This window comes from Leuciscus leuciscus (genome assembly GCF_965113295.1).
Source record: "Leuciscus leuciscus genome assembly, chromosome: 2".
In the NCBI taxonomy this organism is placed as follows: domain Eukaryota; kingdom Metazoa; phylum Chordata; class Actinopteri; order Cypriniformes; family Leuciscidae; genus Leuciscus; species Leuciscus leuciscus.
The window spans coordinates 4,522,115-4,545,218 of NC_138726.1; the positions used below are offsets into that span (position 1 = coordinate 4,522,115).

The 23,104-nt window shown below is 37.4% G+C and overlaps 1 protein-coding gene across 1 annotated transcript; it reads right to left on the bottom strand.

Annotated features, from left to right (window-relative positions):
- Positions 1–1,924: 1,924 nt before the first annotated feature.
- Positions 1,925–15,358, bottom strand: drd4b (dopamine receptor D4b). The gene is made up of 4 exons (XM_082161016.1): positions 14,755–15,358; positions 13,361–13,473; positions 10,219–10,814; positions 1,925–6,458 (listed from the first exon to the last, which is right to left on the bottom strand). Exons 1-4 carry the CDS (start codon positions 15,001–15,003, stop codon positions 6,256–6,258), a joined length of 1,161 nt encoding a protein of 386 aa, XP_082017142.1. The 5' UTR covers positions 15,004–15,358; the 3' UTR covers positions 1,925–6,255.
- Between the last annotated feature and the right edge of the window lie 7,746 nt (positions 15,359–23,104).

Consider the following 23,104-nt stretch of genomic DNA (forward strand, 5'->3'; position numbering starts at 1 on the left):
CGTCTGATGCCTAATTGTACGAGACCTGACACCTGACATTGTTTTTCCTGAGACCTGAAGCTTTTCAGTCTGAGGCGCGATGCCGTTTTGTCCAATGACTGAAGCCTTTTAGTCTGAGGCATGATGCCTTGTCTTCATATGTCTGAGGTCTGAGGATGTCCTAAAATGTACACCGTACTGGTAGGTGTCATCATCGTACAGTCTACACACGTCGTTCAAGTTTATTAGATCCATGTTGTACAGTGGGATTTGTAATGATCTTAAAGGATTGCGCAGTCTGTGATTTTGGATACAGTCATAAAAGACATCCAAACATCCACTAAAAGATGTAAAGTACACTTTCCACTGTAAAGATGTCTTTACAGACATCCACTAAAAACCACTTTGATACCAGTTGGCAACTCCAGAAATGGCTCTATCATCATTGGATTAAAGACACATTTGGTTTGATATGTTCCTTTGGCTAATGTATTGTCATTCATACATTTAAAGGGTTAGTTCACCCAAAAATGAAAATTCTGTCAGTAATTACTCACCCTCATGTTGTTCCAACCCCGTAAGACCTTCGTTCATCTTCGGGACACAAATTAAGATATTTTTGATTAAATCTGAGAGCTGGATCACTCCTACATAGGCTTCTAAGGGACTGAAACTTGCTGGCCCAGAAAAGTTCTTAAAGAGATCGTTAATATAGTCCTGCGTTAAAACACTACGTGAAATAACTCGAGGCCCAGAGAGAAGGAAATTAATAGTGGAATAATGTCGTTATTTTTGTTTGTTTTTTTGCGCACAAAAAGGTATTCTCGTCGCTTTATAAACTTAAGATTGAGCCACTGTAGTCACTTGGACTATATTAACGATCTCTTTAATAACTTTTCTGGGCCAGCAAGTTTCAGTCCCTTAGAAGCCTATGGAGGAGTGATCCAGCTCTCAGATTTAATCAAAAATATCTTAATTTGTGTCCCGAAGATGAACGAAGGTCTTACGGGGTTGGAACAACATGAGGGTGAGTAATTACTGACAGAATTTTCATTTTTGGGTGAACTAACCCTTTAAGTGTCCAAATGTACTCACATACTTTGCCCTGTACATTTTCCAGTTTTGTAACCATTCTTGATGTTGATTTACTTAATATCACAGCTCAAGTTACTGGCCTTGCCCACATTTAGATGTGTCACTTCTGCTGTAAAAATAACAATGTCTAGCTAGCTTGGTTTGACATGTAACGCCTTGCATGACGGTTTTGACAACGCTTGATTGAAGGCAAAAGAAAAGCTCTGTGCTTGTCGCATTCAGAAACTACCATGAATTGACACACAATGAGGAAAATAGTTGGAGGCTGATAATGACTTTTTCAGAAGCCGAGGACTCATTGTTTGTCTGTTTCGTCTGTTGAGAAGGTGAACTGCTCAGTTCATTGTGTCAGTGTCTGAGAATGCCAAGTAAGTGACAAACACTACGTCTAGCTAATTCAGTCCGGTCTGTTGCTCGGTACTATACAAGGTCTGAAGCAAAACAATGCCCTCAATTATCCGACAATTCAAGATGGCAAGAAACAAAAATCCATGTTTCAGGAAGAAAATCATCTGACATGATGGCAGTGAAGAGACCGGAGCAGATATATATAATATAATGATATAACAGGACCTCTAGAGGTAAAACAAAAGTCGAGCAGTGGTATTTTGGATGCACTTACGGGCACATATAAATTGCAGGTTGGCTGTCATGGAGGAAAGCCATGAGATTGCTGTGGCCCGAACAAAAGAGCTTAATAGCTTAGTGTTGAAGAATGGCCTTATTTTCCAAATGAAGCTGTAGGGCCTGAATGACTGTTGTCATAATGTGGTGCAAAACATGATTATCCCACACACAAACTGTAGTATAACTTTATATATCAGGATCTTGATGGTTAATCAACCTAATAGTTCCATTTGTCATCGCCCTCCTGAAGTGCAGGTACACAGATGTTTTTCTAAAGGCCCTGATATACTTCAAGCAAAGTCAAAGAGCGAAGTGGTGTGACGTCAATGAACAAAATCAGGCCAAAATGAAGCTCGAGTTGGAGTTTGTTTTGGGAGTTCAAAGTAGCTTGCAAAACTTTTCAGAAAACTTCACTCCACCTGGCAAACAACTTCGAACTATGATTGGTCCATTGTGATGATGTAATAGATGGGTGTGGCTCTGAGGCTCCGCCTCTTTTGACGTGGAAATCTTCTCTGATTCGTTTCTTCTGTTCAGTCCGTCAAGATCAGAGATGAGAGTAAAAACATGAACACACTGGAGAGACGCTTTCTAGAAGTAGTGGGAAGTTCTGATCATTTCACTGACTCGGATCTTTGAATCTTGTTTATCAAAATGAACGAACCTTTTTTCAAGTCATTTCGTTCATTTCAGCAGAATGTATTTAAAATGTTACATGTTAATAACCAAATTCACCAAACACATCAAATGTTGATTGCATTTAGAATAAGAAAAAAAAAATGCAATGCAATGCAAGGAAAAGGCCAAATTATGAGAAATTATCTTTGGGCTAATGAGGCTATACAGTCTGTTAGTTTACCTCACCTCCCGATCTAAGTCGTTCGTTCATCCCATGACATCCCAATAAACTGAGCTTTGCAGTAGTTTACTTCACCTCCCGATCTGGGGTGTGTTTCCTGAACAACGACGTAATTCGCTGCTTAACTACAATAGTACGATGCATCGTTGAAGAAATCAACTAGCTAGTCACGACTGTTTCCCGAAACCGTATTGTCGCAAATTGGTCGTTCAACCACATTGGTTTATGACGTCACGCACATGGTGGATAAATAACTTCTTTTAATGAATCTGTTTGAGATCGAATTAACGCTAGATGTTTTGCTATAAATTACAGACATGACATCTGAGGACTATTTCTAATTTTTCTAAGTTATTTTGCTTTATTTCCAGATTTAATCATAGACTCGTTCTTACATAGTAGAGCACGTTCGCACATGCGCACTCTTCAAAAACGGTGCTTTACATCTCTTGACAAACTCAAAGACGTAAATGACATTTGTATTCTAAATAAAAGACACAGGTGAATGTCAGCTTGCTTATTTTGCTCAAGATAAGGATTTATTGACATCATGCAAACTAGAAACTCTGCGTGTAACCACAGGTCGAGAGCTGTTGTTCCAACTACACAACTTTGCGATGCTGTTTGCGAATGTTCGTTAGAACGATGGTTTCTGGAAACACTGACTCGTTGAACTATGCTGATAACGACGGAAATTGCGAACATAGTTGGCTAACGATGCTTTTGGGAAACGCACCCCTGAGCCATTCATCCCGTGACATCCTCATAAACTGAACTATGCAGTCTGTAGTACCGGATACAGAATTGATTAGTTCATCTCTCGAGTCTTCGGGTTCGGGTTCGAGTCGTTCGTTCATCCCGTGACAGCCCCATATGCTGAGCTATGCAGTCGGTACCGGAGACAAAATTGATTAGTTCATCTCTCGAGTCTTCGGGTTCGAGTCGTTCGGTTCCACGTCATTCTCTTACGCTGTTGATGTAAACAGTGTAGTGCTTCTGGGTTCTACGTCAGAACGTCGGCTCACTAATTGGCCGAAGCTGGTCATGTGTGTGATGCTGGCCAATAGTGAGCCTACGTTCTGACGTACAACCCAGAAGCGCTGCGCTGTTACACTACGTCAACAGCATAGGAGAATGACGTGGAAGAGAAGAGATTGTTGAATAATGTTGTTATTTGGTTTTTTTTTTTTCATCGCCTCATAACAACATAATGTTGAACTACTGTAGTCACATGGACTATTTTAATGATGTTTTTACTACCTTTCTGGGCCTTGAAATTTGCAATGACGTTGCTGTCAATTGAGGGACAGAAAGCTTTCAGATTTCATCAAAAATATCTTCATTTGTAGCCTAGAAATCTAGACGCACCCTAGCGGCAGCAAAAATGATTTTGCAGCCAGGGTAATAATAATAATAATACGTTTATTTGATATAGCGCCTTTCTCAATCCCAAGGTCGCTTTACATAGTAGGAAGGCAAGGAAACACAACAACAAACAACCAAAACAATACAACAAAGACAAGTTATCTGTATGAAGCTATGAGTTGGGTGTGGAGAAGTGATCATTAAACAAAAAGGTCTTGAGATGTGCTTTAAAGAAGGGAAGAGAAGGACAGTCACGAAGAGGTTGTGGGAGGCGGTTCCAGAGTTTGGGGGCCAAGGCACTGAAGGACCTGCCACCCAGGGTGGAAAGTCTGGAGCGGGGGATAGCCAAGAGATTTTGGTCAGAGGATCTGAGTGAGCGGGAAGGAGTGTAAGGGGTCAGGAGGTCGCGGATGTAGGGGGAGCAAGGTTGTGGAGTGCTTTGAAGGTGAGTAGTAGTACTTTGTATTTGATCCGGGACGGAACTGGTAGCCAGTGAAGTTGGTGGAGAATGGGGTGATGTGTGCTGATCATCTGGTATGGGTGAGGAGCCTGGCTGCCGAGTTTTGAATATATTGTAGCCTTTGAAGTGATTTAGCAGGGAGACCAAGGAAAAGTGAGTTGCAGTAGTCTAGACGGGACATAATGAAGGAGTTAACCAAAATCTGAGCATCACTAACAGAGAGGAAGGGTTGGAGGCGAGCAATGTTACGGAGGTGAAAGAAGGCAGTCTTAGTGAGTGATTTGATATGAGGATCAAAGCTAAGGGAGGGTAGTCTAGCAACTCTCCGTTGACTTTCGTGCTGGAAAAACCTAAATTGGGTCAGGCCAATCACATCGTGTATAGAGTAGGCGGGGCGGGCTTAACATAATGACGACAGAGTTTAGTACTGTAGATGGTTCCCTGCTACTTGAAAACAAAGAGTTGCTGCTGGAGAACAGTCTTTCAAATCGGCTTTGTCCGCGACTCTGGAGGACTTGGAGTTAAGTTTTTCTTTGAGAAAAGAGCAAAGAACGGCACTTAAGTCATTCTTAAAAAAGGAAGATGTGTTCGTAGTTTTGCCGGCCAGATTCAAAAGTTGAATCTATCAACTGACATTAGCTCCGCTGTTGGGAAAACGCTCTGGTTGGTTGAAGCGCTGTCCTATTGCGTGCAGAGGGAATCTGAAAGACAGCCGTTTATCCCGCCCCTCGGATTGAGCCGTGTCTATGGTGAGTTGCCAGACCTAACATCTTGATGTAGGTCTGGCTTGCCAGGCTACTTCATTTGTGTTCCGAAGATGAATGAAGGGCTTACCGGTTTGGAACGACTTGAGGGTGAGTAATTACTGACAGCATTTTTTATTTTTGGATGAACTAACCCTTTAAGACCCTTGCTTTTTGGAAGCTTTATTTTAAAAGTGCAGGGTGATTGGTTTTGGTTAGGAAGGAGAGCTCCATGATGGATAGTTATGAATCTCAAGTTTTCTGTCTAATCTATACATGTACATTTACTTAATAAAAGTACACATTTTTGGAAGATACAGGTCAACAGGGCTGGATAGTTGGAAAGGACAAGATCTTGGTGATTCTTAATTCTCTAAGAAATGCCAGCGTCAGGCATACTGGAGAATCTGCACTTGATCATGCAGACATTTTATTTATAATTCAATAAGAGAGGGAAAAAAAGAGAGACAAGTGAGAATTCTGCCTAGGTGTCTGATCCTTCTTTCACTGCGCACAGATGATGAGCTCGAAGATTACAAGGTTAGAAACCAAGCATGGTCAAATCCTTAGGGCTTTTCTGGAACTTCATTAGACACTTTCTAATGATGTTTTTGAACCTTCACAGAGAAACTTTAACCCCTTTTTCAAACCTCCGTCTAGTGGTTTTATCGCACATTTCTGATTATAGTAATTTTCAGCTCCAAGTTCAAATGAATGAAATCCAAACTCAAAGCTCTACGGTATCTACAGAATATTTGAAAGACCAAAATATGCAGTGCCAAATGAGGGCTTGTACATTGTTTTTTTTTGTTTTTTTAATCCTTCTTATGGGCAAAAACACGTCACAGATCTAAAATATGCAATGCATTTTATATTTTATATCATTAATCTTAGCTTAATTCGGACTGAGGCATATTTTAACAGAGCATGGCGCATTATAAAATGATGCACAAATGTTCCAGGCACTACTGAAAACAAGTCCACTATGTATAAAATATGGATGTAGCACATGGTTGGCACAAAGAAAGTACTGGCAGGATTAACACAAAACAACAAAATAAAACAGTTCCACTCAAGAACAAATGTCTTTAGCATAAACAATGGCATTATGAAGCGCTGGGTGGATGTCAGCAGCAGCGGGGGAGAAATCCTCGGAAGAACTTCCTGAATTCTGTGTTGAAGACCGTGTAGATGATTGGGTTGAGAGCACTGTTGACGTAACCCAGCCACGTCACGGTGCTCATCAGCTCTGGAGAGATGTGGCAGGACTCACACCGGGCTCGAGCCGTGTGAACGACGAAGAACGGTGTCCAGCAGAAGAGGAAGACACCTGCAGGTGGAGATCACACATCACATAAGGGTTATTATCTTTAACTAAAGACTAACACTACTAGAAACATTTCTGGTATTTGAAATAAAGCTGAAATAAAATGAAATATAAACCTGTTAACTGTCAGGTCGCTTTTTGAGCACTGATGTGAAAATGCACTACCCAAAGGTTGGTCTCTTTTGACAGAAAACACTCAGCAGATTATTGCTGAAGTGAAAAGAAGTTGAAATTTACTGTAAAGCAAATGCACTGTACTAAACATTAAAAAAAAAAATATATATATATTTTATAAAATAGTGAAGACTCTAATATTGCTATAAAATTAAAGCCACATGTCTAACCAAATTGTGTTCCGAATTTGAAGTTGATATCACAAAAACGTAAGTAAAATAGCCCCTAGGTGACGCACACATTCTTTTGATGCATTGTCCTGTCACAAATGAATCAATTTCTGTCACATCCTCACTTCTATGACAAAACAGTCGCCAAATATGGAACATTGAGTTTCAGACCTTTCCGGCAATATGTGTTTTGTTTGGATTATAAAAATAGTGTAGTAAATTATGTAATATGAAACATGACTCTGCCCATGGGAGGAGCCCACTAAACGGATTTAAAGTTGGGGGAGAGTGGGGTAAGATGAGCCATCTTTTACTTATGTGGTCCTCAAGATAAGAGAAAATTAGGCATAAGTGATGCATAAGAAATTTCAGGATGTTTCCTATTATTTTTAAATGATCAGAGTACATCTATGACAAAGGGTTCTAAAAGTATGGCTTCCTATAAAAAAAAGTGTTTATGTGGCTCAATTTACCCCAGGTTAGGGGTAAGTTGCACCATCTGGGTGTAAACTGACCATCTGACTGAATCTGAATCAAACACGTGAAATTGAAATAAAAATAAATTAAACCTGAAAAAATTTATAGAATGAAAAAAGCACATCACGAAATTACAAAAAATTCAACTATAATAATAACATGACAGCTAAAAATACAAAGATAAAAGCTAATTCATAATAATACAACTAAAATAAAACTGCATGACATATTTATCATCAGTTGAATTAAGGCACAAGACATTTGGTGCATTTTTTACCATTACATAAAGTGTATAAAAAATATATTTCACGTATATTGTAAAATGTTACTTGTAGTTACTGTACACAAAAAAAAAAAAGTTATTTTGTTTCAAAGTAAATCCTAGATTTTTTTTTTTCAGTGTAGCAATAACTATAAATTGTGCATAATTACATGCAACCACAGCCCATAACCCTATAGTAAAGTAAGTACATGTAGTTCATTAATATTACTCAGTACTCAAATGTATAATTACACTGTAATACAGACACCTTAAAATAAAGTATTGCACATTTTTGCTTTTAAACCCACTGGAATGCCTATTGTCCATTACTGTAAATGGGTTTTTTGTTTGTTTTTACAAGCTTGAAGGAATTGAAAATTATTTTCTGTGTTAGACGACAACATGCCATTATGAACGTTGTGGTCAGAGTCCTGCTTCTCTTCTTATAAAGCAAGAAAAATGAGCAGCCAGGACTCAAAATATTCAAGAATGACTTTAAGAGCTCTGGAAAGCTTAGGATAACCCAGAAACCTGCAAAATCACGCTCATTCATTCTGCATTATGCAATAAGAATCTCTTGCGAAAGCGACCAAACTAAGTCAGATGTTATGAAGAGCGCGGGACAAACGCTGCACATATAAATCAACCTATGTATGTTATGGATATTAATGTGCTCCTCCAGTGGCCTCTTCACTGCTGAATTATTCAAGTATATTAATGGTATTTCTATAAATACCCAGTAATGGAGTTAAAATAAGTTTCAGATCATCAGCATAACTGCATGTTTCTGTGATGCAAGAAATGTTTACATCTTTGGAAAAGTTATCACTTCCCCCAACCTTTGAATCCTCATGAGGAGGTGAAAACCTACACATTCCTCTACTGTACACGGAAAATATGGAAAATGTCTTGTTACGTAAAGGAGTCATTTCTGACATGTTGATGTAACCAGTAACCGGGTCATATTCAGACATATTAACTCTTTCCCTGCATTTTTTTTTTTGTTTTGAAAAATTTTTTGAAAATTTTTATGGGTTTCAAAATAAACAAGATTTTCAAAACTCAACAAATTTGTGACAGTTGAATGTCACATTTTTGACAAGCCAAACATGTCAGTCTCTGAATCTTCCAGAATCAACGGCACTAATGCGCTCTATATTCAGAATATGTGACATGGTGAACCAATTTTCAACAACAACAACAACAACAACAAAAATAATAATAATAATAATAATAATAATGAAAGATTTGTAAACTGCAACTCTAGTCTTTGCTGAATGGCTCTGTGTTAATGAATGGTGTCCCAGAAATGAGGTCAAGGCACCAGGTGAACCATGACATCATAATTGGATAGAGGGATTTGCCTGTAGTTGGTTTTATCTGTGCGCCGGTCCAGGGAAATTCAACTTCTGTGGCAATTTCTTGCAAAGCTTAGACATTTATAATTACATCCACAAACTAATTAGGCTGCTTTGTTGATAAAAGCTCAAAAGTTGTATTTTAAAGTCTTCTTTCACTCTGCTCACATCCAAGCTACAAACTTCCGGTGTCTCTCTTGAATCCAACACGTTAGTGACTTAAACTGCAATTCATCGACTGGCCACTAGAGACCGGCTCCAGAAGAGAGTCAATCCCATAGATACCCATGTTCATTTGCCCAACTTTAGGGCAGAAAAAATTTTTTTTACAGCCTGGTGCAAAAAGTGGTTTTGGTCTATATAGCTAATTTTCATGACGACTGTGAAGGGGGTGGATTTTTTTATAACTCATCCGTTTAAATCATATTAAGCTTTAAAATTCTGCATAATTAGGGGCGGGGCCATTTGAGTGACGGGTGGATTGCCGCTGCTGTCACTATTAGCCGTTTGTCTGCTGCATAGACTGTAAAGAAATATGGACATAGTGTCCGTGACGTCACCCGTAGTGTTTCTGAAGAGCATTATTGAAGCCCAAAGTGGGCGGAGCCGGCCGTCGCCATCTTGGCAGCGTCACTCCTGAATAACCGGAAATGGGCAGAGGCGGATTAGCTGAGGTGACGTGATGCTAACAGACAGCAGACAAACGTCTAGTAGTGACATCAGCGGCAAACCACCTGTCACTCAAGTGGCCATGCCCTTAATTATGCAGAACTTTAAGACTTAATATAATTCAAACGGATGAGTTATACAAAAAAAAATCACCCCCCTCACAGTTGTCATGAAGGGCAAAATTAGCTATATAGACAAAACCACTTTTTGTACCAGGCTGTAAACAAATTTATTTCTGCAGTAAAGTTGGGCATTTTAACATGGGGGTCTATGGGATTGAGTCTCTTTTGGAGCCTGTGTGGCCAGTCAATGAATTGCAGTTTAAGTCACTTCCATGTTGGATTCAAGAGAGAGACTGGAAGGTTGCCGTTTGCCTGCTGTCTGTTAGCGTCACGTCACCTCAGCTAATCCCGCCTCTTTGCCCATTTTCGTTTATCCGGGAATGACGCGCTGCCAAGATGGCGACGACCGGCTCCGCCCACTTTGGGCTTCAAAAACGCTCTTCAGAAACCTACGGGTGACGTCATTGTCGTCACATCCATATTTTTTTACAGTCTACTATGCTCACATCGCATGTGATTATACAGTAAGTACTTTCAACTTCAACAGGACAGACAAACAAACACTCACAGAAGCATTATTTCAACACTTACCCACAACAACAGGTAAAACCCTCATGGCTTTTCTCTCCCTTCCATTGATCTTAGCCCTTTTCTTTCGCTGAGTTGGCTGGCCGTGTTTAATGGCAGTGTAGGCCACGGTTTGAATGGGGCTGTTTTTATACTCCGGTGGGAAAGGGCAAACGGGCGGTTTGAAGTCATCAAGCTCCTCAAGACTGGACTGGGCCAGATCTCTCTCAATGACCCGGGGCAGAGACATTGTTAGAGATCCCAATGGTGGGAGGGCGGCAGCAACCGCTGCATGCTGTAAACTACGGCAAGCATGAATACTGTTCCTCAGTTTGGCTTTACGTGCTTCTTCCCACTTGCGCAAACCATGGAAGATCCCAAAATACAGTAGGAGCATGATGGGGCACGGGATGAAAAAGGAGCAGACGGACGAATATACCACATAATTGTCGTCTTCCAGTTTGCATTCTCTGGGATCTCTTTGAGGAACATTGTTTATCCCAAAGATGACGGGAGAAGCCACAGCCAGCGCCAAGAGCCACGTCGCAGAGAGCAGGACCATTTGCCGATAGTCGACATGCTTTCTGTTGTAGTTAAGCGGTATGGACACGGCTATAAACCTGTTAAAATGATGCATTTTCAACTTTACCATCTGGATGTAAAGATATTTTTAAAGATGTAAAATAAATAAAGACTTCTAAGGGGCTGTTTACACGACATCGTTTTCAACTAAAATCGTAAAAGTTTTTATGTGTTTTGGCCGTTCGTTTACACGAGTCACGACATCGCGTTTTGAGTGCCTGAAAACGCAAAGTTTTGAAAACGGGTTCAATGGGGATTGTTTTGACAATGTACGCAGAAAACTGAAAGGAAAAACTTCTCCGTTTTAAGCATATCGTTGTCGTGTAAACGTACCCGAAGAGCCATAATCACAGCAAAGCCAAACGCTGTAGTCAGTGGTTCTCAACTGGTTTTGCTTTAAGACCCACACTCTAAATAACGTGTTGGCTCAACAAAAAAAATTGCAACCAATCGTTTGCATCAATCTTTTGAGTCATGACAGCTTCGAATAAAATGACAAACTACATTGAGCAAGAGGAACTTAATCATTTGTGACAAACACAATTTTTTAAGTTGACTACTCAACAAAAATAAGTCACACTAACTACTTGAGTTGTAGCACTCGAGCCAATTTTATGTATTTCAGTTAAAATCCACAGCTATCATAGTAAAATGTAAGATATTACTTGTCGACTGGCATTAGCTCAGTCATTGCTTATAGAGTCAATGTAGTGTTTATCTTCATGATGTCACACTTTTAAGGGTGTGTTCACAATTGCATGTTTGGTTGGATTAAAACAAACTCTAAACTTCTAAACAAACTCTGGTGCGGTTTGACTGAAATATGAATGCAACAGGGACCAAAGACATCTAAACGAACCAAAAACAGAATGTGATGTCACAAGATGCGACCCTAAAAAGGATGGAGGGATTCTTGCTGCTGTTTTGACTCTGTTACACAGTTCTCATCTAGTCAAAATACCATCATATGTACACACATACGCTTTTAGTCCAGCACACAGCATTGGTTTGAATGTTTGTATTTGCAAAATATGTGCCATAAAAGCAATTTAGTTTTTTTTTTTATCTTTAGGTTCGGTGTTAATAATGACAGTGTGAATGCTAAGCAAACCATAATTTTCTTTTTTTAGGTCCGGACCAAAACAACCAAGAGAACCGAACAATATGTGTGAACACACCCTTAATGTCAAACATAACAGCATTAAACACTAGCAGGTCTTTCCCTTCACTAAAAACTAATAAAATGACACTTAATTTCAACATTTGTTCTCCCTACCCAGTCCAATGCAAAGCGTGCTGTAAACTAAAAAAAATCCACTGCCCACTTTCCAAAGTTATCAAGACAATTTTATCAAGTTACTGCAACTTAAAACCGATTGACATACATTTCAGTTTAAATTGCACACAACATTAAGTTAATGTTATGATCAACATTATTATGTTAACCTAACAACACCAAACAATTAATGCAACTTAAAAGGTTTAAAGGGTTAGTTCACCCAAAAATGAAACTTCTGTCAGCAATTACTCACCCTCATGTTGTTCTAACCCCGTAAGACTTTCGTTCATCTTCAGAACACAAATTAAGATATTTTTGATTAAATCTGAGAGCTGTCTCACTCCTCCATAGGCTTCTATGTTATTGAAACTTGCCGGCCCAGAAAGTTAGTAAAGACAATGTTTAAAATAGTCCAAGTGACTACAGTGGCTCAACCTTAAGTTTATCAAGCGACGCAAATACTTTTTTTGTGCGCAAATAACGACTTTATTCAACTCTTCATTTTCTTCTGTGTGGGCCTGTGTGAGTGAGTTCACGTAGTGTAACAGCGCAGCACTTCTGGATGTACATCAGAACGTAGCCAGCATCACACGCATCACACACATGACCAGTGTCGGCCAATAGTGAGCCTACGTTCTGACGCTGCGCTGCGCAGTTAAACTACGTGAACAACGCAGATTTAAATATCTCAGATTTAATAAAAAATATCTTAATTTGTGTCCTGAAGATGAACGAAAGTCTTACGGGGTTGGAACAACATGAGGGAGAGTAATTACTGACAGAATTGAAATTTTTGGGTGAACTAACCCTTTAATTACATAAATAAATTAGAATCTTTAACTTGCAACCATGGTTTAGCATCTGCCTAATTTGGCTAGCTTCTACTAAGTAGCCAATGAATTTGTGTTTGACATCAACAAGATATTAAGCTTATTTGTTCTGTTATCCTATGTTAGATGCATTTTATTATTTCAATTTAGAATTGTTATTTTTCTGCTATTTGCTATCAGATCAGACCTGTGGTCCGTTTTTGGGTCACGACTCACCAGTTGACAACCACCTTTCTTTAATAAAGTCACTCACTGATTTGCTGAAACATGGTCTTACGCACTATAAGAATGAACTTAAGAATGAACCAGCATGACCTGCGTCTGCAACCCTGATTAGGTCAAAATAATATGCTAAAAACTGATTATGCAATTCACATTCTTTCTTGAGAAAATGCCTCAGGGCTCCCAAAGCAACTTTTCTCTTTCCTCTGGAAAAGCAATGCTATGCAATATCAATATGATGGGAAATTCAAACCTGTCCACACTGATCGCACAGAGGTTAAATATAGACGCTGTACAGAGCATCACATCCATGGTCATTAGTCCATCGCAAAGAGCCATATCCAATGACCAGACACCACCTTGAAACTGGAAAGACAGATGTCAAAAAGAGTATTAATGAGCATTTAGCATAAATTAAGGAAAACAACTGCAAACTTCCTTACATCTTCATTCCTGCAATTCATTTCAAACAGGAAAGCAATTGTATTGAGACAGATGACATTCGACCTGCCCTTGATTCTCTAAACGAGTCAAACTAATCTAATGAGCCTAACAACTAGACCGATTTAACGTGGGGGCAACTTGAGGATAACAAGATAAGTGGACTAAAAGAGAAGGAGAATCAAAGAGGAAGTTACCTAGAAGCCTATGTAGTAACTCTTTTCAAATATATGTATGTATATACTGTATGTGTGTGTGTATATATTTGGGTGTAATGCATTACTCAGTAATTAGATTTTCTACTTATGATGTAATTGCATTAAATCCTGCATAGACATACAATTCTGAAACAAAAATGGATTTAAAGGCTAACAATCAAAATGTAAAGTCTAATATTAAAATGTACGTTTTTAGTGTAACCCTCTCCCCTTGAAACACTTTGGTCAGTTCAAGAATAATTGATGCATTTTTATATTATTTATTTGATAGAATTAAAATAGCAGTTCCATGTGTACCCTTGTATATTTTCGAGGTTGATATGGGATTTAGACGGTAATTACTAATAAGTAATGCAATACTTTTTACAGAGAGTAATTAGTACAGTAATCTAATTGAAGATGTAATTAGTAGCTAGTTAATACTTTTTAGAGCAACTTACCTAACATATAGCCTATGTGTGTGTGTGTGTGTGTGTGTGTGTGTGTGTGTGTGTGTGTGTGTGTGTGTGTGTGTGTGTGTGTGTGTATATATATATATATGCATAAAAGTCTGTGTTTATATAATTTGTGTATATATACACATATTATATAAACACAGACTTTTATGTTAGATGTGATTAATCACGATTAATCGTTTTAACACTATATACATATATAAATTTACACACAGTGTTGGGTAAGTTAGTCAAAAAAGTAATTAGTTAATTAATAAATAATTAATATAATGAATTATAATACAATCACATCTTCGATTATTAGTCTTTCACACTGCACAATTTAAAACTTATAATCTATATGTCAGTGATCATACTGATACATCAACCTAATACAACAGACCTTACAAATATGGTGATAAATGGTTGTACTAAAATTGTAGACTAAAATAGTAGCCTATACCTAAGAAAACAGTTTTAACGCGGAACCATGTTTGGACTTCAACAAAACGCGTTACAAAATGAACTTCTATAAACGCAAACGCATGACTTACCTCTGTATAGACAAACAGGGGTAAAACCAAAACTGCCAGCAGCAGATCTGCCACAGCCAAACTCACAATGAAATAGTTAGTCGTTGTCTTCAGGGCTTTTTCCTTGTAAACACTAAGGCAGACGAGCACATTTCCACAAATGACCACAATAATAAGCGAAACCCCGAACACGAGAGCAGGAACATTGTGCGTAAAGACCTCGGGTTGAGGAGAGCTGATGTTCGAGCTCGAGGTGTTGTTCACAGACATCGTTCCTGATCCGAGCGAGAACGGCTTCTTCTTCTTCTGGGGAACTTTTCATAAATGTCTCATGTTGTCCTGTCCGCTTTGGTCCATCTCTGTTCATCTTGTGTTAGTCCGAAGACGAGCCATCTACTGTATATCAGCAGCTCTGAGTCTGAGTATGTTGGTCAATCTGCTGTCTCTCCTTAAATAAACACAGTCGGATAATCTGGGAAAGTCGCGCTCTGCTCTTCATGTGATGGAAACTGCTGTCAATGAAAGTTTTCGAGGTTGAAAAAAAAAAAACGATATAAACCGCGCAACCAATAGATACTCAGTTGCAGGCGATCAGTCAGTGCATGGCGCTGCTTACAGTGGGAAATGTCTCTATACACCCACTTTATTTCTGTAGGCATGTTGGCTATGGAAGGTAGGAGGTATAGAGGTATGGAAGCTTGTTTCCTCCGCAGATTAAAACATTTGAAAAGATAATTGCGACTTTTTATCTCACAATTGCTAGTTTATACATCGCAATTCTGACATCTTTTCTCAGAATTGTGAGATACTTAAAAAGTCCAATTCTAAGGAACAAAAAGACTGACTTTATAACACGCAATTGCGACTTTATATCACGTAATTCATACTTTATAGGCCTAACTCACAATTACGACTTTATATCAGGAAATTCCGAGATAAAAAGTCAGAATTGCGAGATGTAAACTCGCAATTGTGAGAAAAAATATTATAAAAATATAAATAAATAACGTAAATAAAAATATAAGTCGTTATATAAAAATATAGGCCTATGTTTTGTTTATATGTCTAGTGGTGTTTTTAATATGCTTTAAGACAAACCATGTGCAAATGTGTGTGATCGTCAACAGTGGATCTCTGAGATGCTGTGAGTGAGTGGAGGCGGGGCTCATTTGCATATTCATACTAAATGAGGCAAGGATGAAGAGTTGCATCATTTTTATTTATTTTTTGAATAAAAATAAAAATATATAACGTAAATAAAAATATAAGTCGTTATATAAAAATATAAAAGAAAGTGTAGGGAAAAGTTACTTTTAAAGCAATGTGTTATATAATATTGTGTTAGACTACTCCCTAATATGAGACACTGGCAGTTAGGGGGTTTTAAAGCCCCCCTGTGGTGAAAAGCCAGCTTTTAATGTAGTTTATGTGTCTATGTGGTGTTTTTAATCTGCTTTAAGACAAACCATGTGTAGATTCATAAGTCGACAGCATTGCTGAGTATTTCCTCCTTAAAACTGCAGTGAACCAAAGACAGTCTCAAAAACACGCTTTGAAATCGCTGGTGTTTCTGACGTCACAAACTACCTTGTAACCAATCAGATCAACGTGTGATCGTCAACCAGTGGATCTCTGAGCTGAGTGAGTGAGTGGAGGCGGGGCTCATTTGCATATTCATAGAACCGCCTAAATGAGGCAAGGGTGTCGAGTTATATTCAAGCTATTTTAAGGCATGAAGACATTTTTTTCAAGGAAAAAACATTTAAATATGTGATTTTGGTGATCAAAGATGAGTTTTAAGGGATACAATTATTGACTACAGGGAAACTAATTACATTTTATATAAATTTAAACTAATACTTCTTCATTGAATTGCAAATAACATGGAATTAACACTACATTCAGTTCACACAATTTCGGTAATACTTTTTTTTTTTTTACTCTTTTTACAAGTAAAAAGTCTACTTCTTTTTCAGAAGGGTAGAATGGCATGAGGATGAGTTAATGATAACAACATCAATTGAACTATGTGAAGTATTCCTTGATCTCTAGTTTAATAATTTCTAAATTCTGGTGCCCAAAGTAGGGTCAAATATGAACAGACGGATTAGGAACTTAATTCAAGTGTGCATTTGTAAACCTATGGCTTAAAAACATGTTAATCCACAGTAATGCATAGTGCAAAAGGGTTTTAGGTTCGTTATTCGCTGTTGTTCATTAACATTTAAGGTTCTCCTGAAGTTACTTCAGTATGCAGCATATGTTTCCTCTCATCATATACTGCCAGCGGGAGAACATACAAGATATTAATTGGGGTTGACATCACTGTAATCACGTGAAAGATGAAGGTCTACAAGCAGGATGGTTTTAGCTGAAAATATAAGCCAGAAGCTTTTTCCCCCATCAGGGAAAGCATATCCTCCACTCTTCATCTGAATACTGGGACTGTAAAGAATAAACCTTGTTCTTATATTTTCACCTCCATGCGCTCACAGAGGGTGAAAGTGTAAAGTGAGAATAGCAATCAGACAGATTGTGGAGGAAGATAAAGAAGAGGACAATTATAGCACATAGTTCATTCAGAAGGGAAATAAAGTATCGTATAACTCGTGGATAATGAAGATGAAACTTTGTCTTCCTCGAGGTTCTAATAAAAGCAATTTCCACTTTGTAATATGTAGAAAGTTCAACAGATGATGAGGTTGATCAGATGATCAGGTTTTCATTAACAGTTTTAATATATACGTGTATATATATATATATATATATATAGATAAATAGATAGATAGATAGATATTAAAACTGTTTCTATAAACTGTGTGTTCATAACTTTTGACTTCTGAGTCTCTGAAACAGCAAATTATTATGTTCTTAAATATATAATGCCTTGTTATTGTTTTCTGTCCCTCTCATGATATTATTGGCTTAGAATTTATTAAATTATTGTTGTGTTAATTTTTCCAGGCTCAAGGACACACCTGGTTTCTCAAGATGGCAAACAAACACAAGGTCAAACAAATGTTACACTTGGATTTGATCCAAATAAGGGCTTAAAGATAATTTTGTGCCTTTTGAGAATAGCATACTCAAAAACATGCGTGAACCCTGTAATTTGCTTTTAAATCACAGAGAAATCATAGAATATTTTTTGGTTTCTAAAAAATTACAGTTAAAAAGTGAATTGCACATATCAAAAGTTTTTTAGAGCTTATTTTCTATTTTAAGGCCCATTTAATTGTACACAGTACTGGATATATATATTTATAGATCGTATTATAGATGGATGCAGTGTATAAGCATCTTCAAAATAGGTTAGTTATATATACAGCCACGTCTGCTGACTCTAGAGATTTCTTTTTCTGGGTTTTACAACAGGACAGATTTTATTAATCTGGCCATACCGACTGGATCAGACAACCTATAGAGATATAAAATACAATAGAAATAAGACAGAAATTGAGAAATAAAATATTAATACACAGTGTTACAGTATAAAGTATAAGTAATGTAAAGTTGAATTAAAAATATACTTATTGAGTCATGCGTTTCATGTCATGTGATCTCTGCTTCCCCTGTTCATTGTTTTCATTGGTTCCCTTGCTTCATGTGTCATTTTCTAATTGGTTCTGATATTTTGTTAGCAGTCTTGTCGTTTCATTGGTCCATGTTCACCCTAACATTCAAAACAATTAATTGGTTTGAGTAGGGCAAACTTAAATTACCTTTTAGAACTAGCGCTGGGAAAAACTAATTTTTTTATATCGCTGCATCTGAAATCGCACACTTTTCTGTGTAGGTATACTTTTGAATTTTAATTTATTTTGCGACTGTTAAGAAAGTACGCTCTATAAAGTAGGAATATGGTAGTATGAATGAAATTTGAATGTACTACATCTGCCATGTTGTTACTGTCATGTGACCAACCAGAGTCAGTTGCTTCGCTTCTTCAGAATCTCGCCTGAAGTAGTAGATCATCAAGGGACTTTTGTCTACTGTTTTTCAAATACGATAAATTCGGACAAGCTATTATTCAAATACTATATAGTAGGGATATAATTAATAAAAGACAACTTACATGTGCACTTTGTTTTGCCTGTGCTTTGAAAATGGATGGGACGGCCGTATCTTTCAGACGTAGTACCGTCTTTCTGGGCCCATATTCCATTTTTTCAAAGTAGTCCTCCAGTGCAAAATGCTCTTCGCAAACACAAAACTGTATAATTTTGTGATATATTTGATTTTGAGCGCAGCGTTTGAATCAGTTTAAGTCCCTGTGTGGTGAAAATCCAGCTTTTAATGTTGTTTATATGTCTATGTGGTGTTTTTAATATGCTTTAAAGGAACACTCCACCGTTTGGATAGTGTTAATCTGCATCGCTAGTACTCGTTGTGAATACGCAGGCCACAAGAAGTAATTAGGTGGTTTTTTTATTTTATTTTAAATTGATCACTTTTACTCAGGACATGCTAGCTGGCAACAAAGGATTCCATTCATTGTGCTAAGCTAAGCTAGCGCCGACCCTGTCAAACTAAAACAATGCATGCACTGAGACAAAAATGCATTTGCCCACCTATCTAAATGTAGGAAAGAAGGTGAATAAGCCCTATTTCAAAAAACGGTGGAGTGTTCCTTTAAAACAAACCATGTGCAAATTTGGATCTCTGAGCTACTGTGAGTGAGTGGAGGCGGGGCTCATTTGCATATTCATAGAACCACATATACTAAATGAGTCAAGGATGAGTTACATTCAAATTTTTTTTAAAAAACATTAAAATAATATTTTTGGTGATCAAAGGTGAGAGGCGATGACAACTTATTCAAAGAAGCTCTTTATTTTACCTTTGCATTGCAAACAAGCAGAGACGCTCCACACGGGAGCTTATCTTCATTCACGATAGAGGTGGGCGGAGTTATGAGGTTTGAGTTTGACTGACAGTTTGAGGATCCAATTGAGTTATGAGGTTTAATCACTAGCTCTTTTTCATACTTTTAATGGATTAATTATTTGTAAAACTAACACAGACATATAGGGTGACCAATAGTAAGGATTTATGGGGGGAAAAAGACGAAATATGGATATACGACAGTGACGATATGTACTTTCCCATAGTGTCGGCCCAGATTCGGCCCACATCTGGTACACATTCCACACGTAGCCTATACCAGATGTGGACCGGATCTGGGCCGACACTATGTTGCTGTCTGGGTTAACGTGCTTTAAACGTCCTCATAGCAACTGTACATTTAGTTTGGTTGCATGGGTGGTTTTTATTCAGGTGTCTTTAGACTCCTTGAAGTATATAGTCTTTGTCTTTGCCACATAAAGTCATGCTCACTTTGTATCCTTCCCTTTCATTTGAAATGAGGAAAGACGAAAAAGTATGCCAGCAGTTCAGCGAGGCAAGACATTCTCATAACGTGAATTTAAGGTCAAAACTGTGTTCTAAAAATGGCGGGTGACCTAAAACAAGACATGTCTCCTGACATACTTCATAAACAGCCTCTGAGGAACACCACTACAAACCCATAAACCACAACGTTTCCGTGTCGTTGCAGAACATCAGTGAAAGTTTAGCGTGCATACCTGTCAAACATGTCTGAAATATCTCGGTATGACCGTATGACCTCTCTCCTGTTTTGCAGGTGACTTGTGGGTCAAACCCCAGGGAACATTAAGCAGGTTTAAGTAAGGCTTAGTTGGGAGTATTGCACTAATGTGGAGCTCGCTGTCTAAACAGTGCATGACTATATTGACGTCATGTGAGTTGCTTTTACCTCCCTGCAGTTCTCCAAAGCTCTCCTGCAGTTCTCCAAAGCTCTTTTTCAAGACAATCCTTAGAGCTTGTGATAAAGACTTGTATCTGTACAGGTTTCGTATTTCGTATTGGGTAAATAACAACAAATTTGGGAGATCCCAGTCATCTCAATGGCAAAAAGAGTCCCAAGATTCACCCTATTGTATGTTGTTGTGACATGGGGGAGATTTATGTCGTTCATCTCCTACTTCCTGAAATGTATATGTAAGATGGGTTTGGAGGTTGGTCTTTCATTGCACAGAGAACTTCATTCTTACTTACGATCTCTTATGAAACTCTAGACTAGAAGTGGGAAACTTAAGCTAAGCTCTTTGTTTGCTGTCCATTTAATCTCGTTGCAGTTTACGAGGATACACTGACATATTAAAGTAATACTTCAACCAAAAATGATTTTTGGATCTTTTGTTTTGTTTAAGGCAAGACACCCCAGGTGAGTAGGGTAAAAAGATTAACTAATAGATATCACCGTACTTTCCCAGTTGATTGATTACATGAAATAAAAATAATAATAATTATACGTTTTCTGAAAAGTTATGTTTAAATATGCAAATGAGGCATTATCTAATTAAATATGCACTAATTTGCAAACATTTCTACACTGTAAAAAATAATTTTTTGGTGAAGTAAATACTACAAAAAAAACCCAATGTTAGTTCAGGCAAGAATTAAAAAAACTAAGTAAATTCCATATCAGTACTTAATTCAAGCGAGTAGAAATGAAAGCGTAAATATCAACTCAATAAAATTACGTAAAAATTACTCAACTTTTCTGATACTGGGGTTCCCATCATGCACTGGACCTTGAATAATTAATGAGGTTCATTTTTCACTGGTTTCCAGCTGTATTTACACTGTTTTATCATTGCTTTTGTTGTCAGGATTAGTAACTTGCCATTTTGTGACATTTCGAGTAAATTTTCTGCTCAAAATGACACATTCAAACACAAAAACGATCCATCAAATGTTACCGTCATTGTGTATTGTCTACCAAGTATTGATGTCTTTGCATTCACATGATGCTTAGCATCTGACATGATGTAGTATAAATTACTTACATAATCTAAGTAAAGCGCATACTATAAATGACTAGTATAATTCAATATTATTATTTGAGTGAAATGTAATGCAAAGGAAATTTCAACTAAATCGATAATAATCAACCTTTTACTAGCCAAGTTTAAATGACTTATTTTCTTTGTTACTTTCAGGTAACGTTAAGTAAACGTTAAGTAGGTTAAGTAAAGTTTACTAAATTCCATATTCCAAGTAAATTTAACTTAAATATTTCTAATTAAAGCTACTGATAAATATGTTTAGGTTTTTACTTGGCAAATCTTTGTAAATTTACTAGCATTTTCTGAGTGAAAAAAGTTCCCTAGCTTTTTTCAAGTAAATCCTACTCCAAATTTTTTTTCAGTGTAGAACAACAATCTAAACATATCAGATAGAAAGGATTTTACAGAGGGGATTTCGGATCTCTATTAAAATCTACATACGCGATGTACGTCACACCACAGAAGAAGAGACCTGCCGCTACTTCCATTTCAATGAAACTTAGTCATTGTAGAAGATTATGAGACATTAATTAACTGGTGCTCTTCGCATGTCGGTCAAAAATGAATGAATGTACTAGATTTTAGTTTAATAATGTTTTTTATTTAATATTTTGTATTTTTAGGGGATTTTATGGTACTAAATTATATTTACTTTTCGAGCATAGACCTGTAACTTAAACTGTTGTAAATCTTGAATGCTTTAGAGCACAGACTGAAGTTTGATCTCTTTTCAAAGACAACTCTTGGCAGATTATTGCTGAAGTGAAAAAAGTGAACAAAAAAGTTACAGAATTTTACGTTTATTGTTATGAAAAATGCACAAAAACACAAATTAAATTTTTTATATGAAATATATTATTTTCAAAAGCAAAAATCAAAAAGCCATAAATCTAAACAAATTGTGTTCCAAATTTGAGGCTGATATCTAAAGAAAAAATGTTTTCAGTAAGATTTTGTTTGGCCGCAGTACCAAAAGTTTTCACTAGATGAAATTCGTCTTCAATTAATTTCCAATGCGCTCATTTTTGACGTGAGGAGCAAAATGGTGAATATTTTTTTCAGGACTATTTTCTGTGATCTGTTACATTAGGATGTACGTCACAACACAGAAGAAAAGACCTGCCGCTACTTCCGTTTCATTGCAACTTTAGTCATTTAGAAGATTATATGTGACATTAATTACAGGGAAAATCCTCTTGAGGCCGAAGGGTGTTAAGTTCACCTTATCTTGCCAGATCATGAGTCCCTCCTTCTATGGAGTAAACCTGCAAGGTTTATGTTATACCATCTCTGAGCTACAGTACAATTTTCTGCGTTATATATCTGTTATTGATTGTGGACTGAACTATTTCAGTCGCTGAAATGCTCGTAAACTCCTTTTAAAGGTTAGCCTAGGGCTTGTTTTTAAAGGTTGATGTTGCCAAGCAATATTTTTTACAGCTTATCTTGACAGCACATTCCATGCACCAAATTACTTTAAAATGGCAAGAATTTGTGAC